The sequence below is a fragment of the Penaeus japonicus genome, unplaced genomic scaffold (genome assembly GCF_977035675.1).
Source record: "Penaeus japonicus unplaced genomic scaffold, GWHDUDI00000001_assembly GWHDUDI00000024, whole genome shotgun sequence".
Lineage (NCBI taxonomy): Eukaryota > Metazoa > Arthropoda > Malacostraca > Decapoda > Penaeidae > Penaeus > Penaeus japonicus.
In genome coordinates, this window is record NW_028234426.1 from 3203455 (window position 1) to 3210954 (window position 7500).

The following is a 7500-nucleotide window of genomic DNA, read 5'->3' on the forward strand; positions in this document are numbered from 1 at the left end:
GCACCTTTCTTTCCTTCTCTCCTTCCTTCCTTCATCCCTCTTCTACTTAACCAGAATCCCTCCATCCCTCTTTCTCCCCCTTCTATCCATACATGATCACTATCTCCCTCCTTCTACTTCTCCTTCTGCCCCTCCTACCCACATACGCTCCCTCCATCACTCCCTTTTCCCTACCCCTGTCACTCTCCCTCCCTCTCTTCCTCCATTCCTATCATTCTTTCTCTCCCTTTTTTCCCTTCTTTCTCCTTCTAATCTGCTCTCCCATCCTCCTTACCTCCCCACCCTCTAATCTTCACCACCACCCTCCTCCTCCTCCTCCTCCTCCTCCTCCTCCTCCTCCTCCTCCTCCTCCTCCTCCTCCTCCTCCTCCTCCTCCTCCTCCTCCTCCTCCTCCTCCTCCTCCTCCTCCTCCCCCTCCTCCCACTCCTCCTCCTCCTCCCAGCCCTCCCTCTCTCTCTCTCCTTCCTTCCTCTCCCCACTCTTTAATCTTCACACCCCCCATCCTACTCCTTCTCCTCCTACCCTCCCCCACCCTTCCCCCCCCTCTCAAACCCTCACAAACCCCCCTATTTTATGTATCGCAGAATGCCCTCGTCAGAGACAACACAGGATGGGTGGACTGAAGACGTATTTAAGCCGCTCATAAATCTTGCAGGCAATTGCATATCGGAAGCACGATATATACCACCCTTTCGATACATTGCTACCGTAGTGGTGACAGTTAATGAGGAAAAAGTGAAGTACGTCTATAGTGTATAATTTATCGTTATTGAAAGATATGTGATTGAAATACGTTTTTTGAAATCCAAAACATGTATTCCAACTGGTGTTGCTTTGCCGTCGTTGAGGCAAGATATCAAAAGTTTTTTTTTTTTTTTTTTTTTTTTCTCTCTCTCTAAAAACTAAAAAAAGGAATTATACGCGGATGCACATCTCGCATGGGTCATATACATAATATACATATATGAATAAAAATAGCTATAAAAATAGAAATATATAAATAGCAATACAAGTATAAGCCTATAAATAATATATATATATATATATATATATATATATATATATATAAATGTATGTGTATATGTATGTATGTATGTATGTATGTATGTATGTATGTATGCATGTATGTATGCAAGTATATATGCATACACACACACATACAAACACACACACACACACACACACACACCTTCACCCACCCCTTCGACAAAAAAAAACAAAAACAAAAAAAACAAAAAAAAAAACGTACCTCCCATCGCGCGCTTCTCGTTCTTCTTGCGGCGATAGCAGACCACGGCGACGAAGACCGAGAGCGCCAGGAAGCCCGCAGCTCCGACCGCACCGATGAACCAGGTCTCCCGAAGGACCGCCATGAGGGGGGACGGCACCCGCTTGGGCTCCCCTGACCCCGAACTCGCCGACGGGTCCTGGAGCCATGTGTGACCTCCGCTGGTCGGACCTTGACCTGCCCTGGGGGGTGGGAGGAGGGGGAAGGGGGGAAGGGGAAGGGGGGAGAGGGGGAGAAGAGAGGGGGAGGGTGGTGTGTGAGATTCTTGACAATTTTTTTTGTTTCGTTTTAATAAATGTTTTAAATTTCATTTTATTTATCTTTTTTATTTAAATGCATGATATCTTCGATGTTTTTTTCTTTCTTTTTTTATCTTCTTTCTAGTTATTACATGAAAGCAACACAATAAACTACACTCGGCCAATAACTCTAATACACAAACAAACAAACAACGATTACCAAAACAACAACAAACAATTAATAAAAACACTACCAGTGTTTTATCAATCCTGTTATGTGCACGTAACTGTGTTTGTTTGTATTTTTTGTGATTCAACAAACAAACAAAAAAACAAACAACGATTACCAAAACAACAACAAACAATTAATAAAAACACTGCCAGTGTTTTATCAATCCTGTTATGGGCACGTTACTGTGTTTGTATTTTTTTGTGATTCAACAAACAAACAAACAAACAAACAAACAACCCCTCCCCACCCCTCCCCCCCTTACGTACTTGGTATGCGCCGCCACCGTAGCCGTGAAATGTTCCCCATACGTCAAGTTATAGAGCGTGAGGGTGTGCAGATTCCCTTCAACAGTGAGGTTGGAATGAGGAACTGTCTTGTTAACGATGAGCCACACGGAGTATTTCGTGATCCTGCCGTTGGTATGGTCACGGGGAGGGGGTCGCCACGACAGAACGACACTGGAGGCGTTGAGGACTAGGCTCTCGACTCCTGAAGGCGGCGCTGAAGGGACTGTGTGGAGAGGAGATGCGATTTGAGGTTGGGTGGTTGGGTGGGATGTGTTATACAGGGGGGGAAATGTTGGTTAATAGGTTTGATTATAATTGTGAATGAGAATCAGTTTTATAGGAGTCAAATGAGCATGACAAGAGATTCATTTTTTATGAAAACCTGTATTTAATTTAACTTATACACACACATATACATACACACACACAAACACACACACAAACGCACACACACACACAAACACACTCACACACAAACAAACACAAGCAAACACACACACGCAAACACACTCAATCACACAAACAAACAGCCAAAACACCCTCAAAATAAACCTACAGAACCCCCATACCTCACCCTCATACCCAACCCCCCCCCCCTAAAAAAAAAAAAAAAAAAAAAAACAATCAGACAAAACAGATCCCCCTCCCCCCACCCACCCCCACACACCCCAACAACTGACCGTCCTCTAGCGTGACCGCAATCCTGGAGTTGGACGGGTGGCCGTGGATGTTGCGGTGGTAAGGGACGATGAAGAACTCGTACTCGGTGAACTTCGAGAGGTCATTGACCGTGAAGGAGGAGGAGGACGGCTGGTGGTTGTTGGCGGCGACTCCGGCGGAGGATCGGGTCACGGATTCCATCTCGAAGTGGTGCGTGCCCGAACTCAGGTCGCGGTAACGCACGTAGAAGCCGTCCATGTAGTCCTCGAATTCTTGGACCTGTGGGTACCAGGGGGGAAAGGGAGAGGGAGGTGAGGGAGGGGGAGGGGGGTTGGGGGGGTTGGGGGAGGAGGGAGGGAGAGGGAGAGAGGGGGATGGATGGGTGGAAGGGGGGAGAGGGAGGGGGATGGATGGGTGGGGGGATGGGTTTGGGGAGGAGGGAGGGGTTGGGGGTGGATGGGAGGAGGAGGATGGGTTGGGTGAGAGGGATGGATGGGTGGGATGGGTGGGTTGGATGGGAGGGAGAGGGAGGAGGATGGGATGGGTGGGTGGGTTTGGGGGGAGGAGGAGGGAGGGGAGGGGAAGGGAGGAGGAAGAGGAGGATGGTGGGGAGGTGGGGTGGGGGGGGGAGAGAGGGAGGATGGGCGGGGGAGGGAGAATTGGGGAAGATGGCCAGGGGTGAGGGGTAGAGGGGAAGGGGGGAAGAGAACATGGGGGAGAATGAATAAGATGGGAGAGAGAAGGGATAAGACAAAGGGGGGATGGATAAAGAAGGAGAGAGGGGGTATGGCAGAGATAGAATAGTGAGGCAGGGAGGGGGAATGGAAAGGGAAGGAGAGAGAGAGGGAAACGAAGTGGGAATGGGAAGAAGAGAGGGAGGACGATGGGGTAAGGGGAGAGAGGGAGGAGAAATTATTTTTAGTCACTGGTGTTAAGACCAAAGTAAATGATGAATATCAGCATGTTTATATATCCTCATCAACAAAGAGAGAGAAAAAAATAATACAAACGAAAGACTGAACTGAAATATGAATCCCGACAAAAATTTACATAAAATAACAAGAAACAAAGACAAAAAACAACAACATTAGTCGAAGATATATCAAAAAGGGTAAAAAAAAGGGAAGAATTAAGAGAAAGAGAGAGAAAGAGATAGATAGAGCGAGAGGGAGAGAGAGAGAGAGAGAGAATGAGAGAGAGAGAGAGAGAATGAAAGAGAGAGAGAGAAAGAGAGAGAGAAATAAACAGAGATAAAAAAATAAATAAACATGGAGAGAGAAAAAAAAACAGAAAAAAAAGAAAGAGACAGTGAGAGAAAAAAGAAAAACAGAGAAAACAAATAATAAAGAGAGAGAGAATACATCGAGAAAACAAAAAGACCCAACTATTTAGCGAAAAAGGACTGAAAGAACTGAACCCAACGATTGCAGAGGGCTTAGAGTGACACAGAGCGCAACAGCAAAAAGCCAAGACTCAATGTTGCACAGACGCTGATGCCAAATGTAAGAGCAAAGTCAGTCTAAATGCAAGAGAGAAAGAAACTGCACGAAGTGAGTGGTAAATAAAAGGAGAGAAGAGGCACAACAGGGGTTTAAATAGGATTTTCAGTTGGCAGGATTGATATTATGATGCAAAATGGTAAGAATAATGATGAGAGAAATAGGGATGATGATAATAATAACAGTAGTGATAAAAGTAATAATGATAAGAAAAATAATGAGAAATATAATAATAATAATAATTATTATTATTATCATTATATAATTAATAATAGTTAATATAATGATAATGATAATGATGATGATGATGATGATGATAATAACAACAATAACAATAATAATGACAATAATAACAACAAAGATAATAACGATAATGATAACAACAACAACAAAAATAACAAAACTAAAAAGACAACAACAAAGCAACAATTACAACAACAACAATAACAGCAAAAGAGAGAGAGAAAAAAAAAAGAGAGAAAGAGAAACGAAGCCACAGGCGGTCACTCGCAAATCCCTTCCAAAGAAAGATGGATTTTGTTCGGACCGAAAACTAAGCTGAAGCCACAGCCATTGTGTTCGGGAATTTGGAGCATAGAACGATAAAAAAAAAGGAATAAGAAAAAAAGATAAAGATTTAAACATAGAGAGGAGAGTAACTGTTTGAAAAGATGGTGTTAGGAAAATTAGTTATGTTTTGGTTGTTGATGATGTGGGAATGTGGATAGGGAAGGGAAGAGAAATTGGGAGAGAGAGAGAGAGAGAGGAAGAGAAAAGAGTGGAGAAAAGAGAGAAGAGAGAGGAAGAGAGGGGAGAAGAGAGAGATAAGAGAAGAGAAAATAGAAGAGGAGAGAGAGGAAGAGAAGAGAGGTAGAAAGGGGAGAAGAGAGAGATAAGAAAAGGAGAGAGAGGAAGGAGAGGGGAGAAGAGGGAGAAAAGAGAAAATAGAAGAGGAAAGAAAAGAAATGAAAATAGGAGATGAGGAAATGGGCAGAGACCAGACCAGAAGAGAAGGAAACAAAACAAAAAATAGGAAAAAAAGGAAATGAAAAAAAAAACAATAAAACAGGAATGAAATATGAAAAAAGAAAGGAAAACAATAGAAAAATAAACAAGAGAAACTAAGAAAAATAAAAATAAATAATAATAATAATAATAATAATAATAAAATTTTTCCCCTTTACCTTCCACTGCAGTCTAATCGCCGTGGACGAGATGGGCGTGGGCGGCAGGAGCGTCACAAGAGGGTGGGAGAGGACTGCCCTTATCTCGGGATCGTTGCTCACTTCCTTCGCTCCTTCGCCCGCCGGCCTCGCTCCTCCTGCAGTCACCAGAGGGCCGGACACAGAGGAGGAGGCTGAGACGCCGTGCATATTCATGGCTCTGTAGGGGGGGAAAGGGGGGGAGGAGAGGAGGGAAGGGGGGAAGGGGGGAGGGAAGGAAGAGAAGGGGGGAGGGAAGGAAGAGATGTTTAGTCATTCGGAAAATAAGGTTTAGATCCTATTTTATTTTTATTTTTATTTTTTTTATTTTATCTTTTTATTTTTTATTTATTTATTTTTTTTTTGGGGGGGGAAGTATAATTGTTTATGGGTGAGATCTAATATTCATATGGAAATTATGAATAATGATTTAAACTGTGTCATTTTCGTTAATTGAACTTAATTACCTTATCTAATTCTCAGTAATAGAATCATTTCTCTAATCATGTAATTTATCGCACTAACCTAGACGCACTTTCTTCCATATATAAAAATGTGTGAAGGAGAATGAATGATAACAATAATACAACAGCAATAAAACAATACACAGTGTCCTTGACGCTTTGGAACTTGTATTTCAATTTCAATTTCAATTCAAATTTTATTTCAATTTCTTACAATTCTCGCGTTTCCAAATTTTGAATCTTTTGAAACGACCAATTCAACAATTATCGTGAAAGCTCCTCGTTCTCTCTCAAACTACTTGTTTACTTTACTTAACGTATTTCTCTCTATCTGAAAACATCCGTTACAACGAAATCTCTTTACGAAAGATTCTGTTCTTCGTAACGGAATATATCTCCTCACACTATTTCCGTTTTTCTATTCACACTCAAAACATCCACCACGCAAGTCGCCTTACCCATTATATAAACAATCTATTTCCTAATACCAGTTACTTTTTTATCTTCCGTAATACATACCTCACAACAGCTCTATACTGCGTGTTGGGTTTGAGTCCTGTGAGGGTATAGGATTCTGCGGGAATGTGTTCCTCGAGGGCAGTCCATGGGCCAGAGCCGTTCCAAATCTGAGGGAAAAGAATTGATAGGGTCAGAATAATAGTGATAATGGTAATGGTAATGGTGATGATTATAATGATGGTAGTAATGATGATAATGGTGGTGGTGGTGATGGTGACGATGATGATTTGACACACTTATTTAATTAATTGTTTAAAAATTATTTATTATTTATCTAATCACTTAAAAAATGGACACAACTCGATTGCAAATCTTGCAAGTAAGTTAGACAAACAATGATACTGATTCTGATAATAACAATATCAAACCTATTACTATTAATAACAAGAGATAAGAATGATGATCTACAACGAACAATACCACTACTATTATTACAACTACACTAATGATGATAATAATGTTGATAATAACAAAAATAATCTTTATTAATATAATAATAATAATAATAATGGTAAAAAATGATAATAACAATAATAACCGCAATAACAACAATAATAATGATAATAAAGATAACGATAAAACTAAAAACATCAAAACAAACCAAGAATCAAGCAAAATAAAAACAAACAAAATCCAAAACAATAAAAAATAAAACATAGACAAAACTCACTTCGAGAATATAGCTCGTAATGGGCGACGCTCCCTCCTGCTGCGGCGGCCCCCACGCTAGGGTCAGAGTGGTGGCATTACGGGCGCGCTGAGTGGGCGGCATGGGCGGCCCGGGGAGGTCACGGGGGTCGGGCGCGGGCGTGGTGCGGGCGGCGGCAGGGCTGTTGGCTGGGACGACCTTCAGGTGGGCGTCGATGGATGACCTGCCGGCTTCAGAGGCGGCTGTGCACGTGTAGACGCCGCCGTCGGCTTCGCGGACGTCTGCGGGAAGGAGGAGGAGGGCGTGAGAAGGAGGAGAAGGGGGGGATAAGAGGGGGAGAAGAAGGAGAAAGGAGAGATAAGAGGGAGAGAAGGGAGGGAGCAGAGGGAGAGAAGGAGGAGAAATTAGGGATAAGAGGGAGAGAAGGAGAAGGGAGGGATAAGAGGGAGAGAAGGAGGAGA

General features: G+C 42.6%; 1 protein-coding gene across 1 annotated transcript in view; it reads right to left on the reverse strand.

The window, feature by feature from the left end:
• Window positions 1-7500, reverse strand: part of LOC122246194 (roundabout homolog 1) — a 42216-nt gene that overhangs the window by 16586 nt on the left and 18130 nt on the right. The window contains 6 exon segments of the mRNA XM_086551224.1: window positions 1250-1470; window positions 2026-2269; window positions 2727-2985; window positions 5390-5588; window positions 6391-6497; window positions 7061-7320. Of these exon segments, the coding sequence (XP_086407350.1) occupies window positions 1250-1470; window positions 2026-2269; window positions 2727-2985; window positions 5390-5588; window positions 6391-6497; window positions 7061-7320 (1290 nt within the window).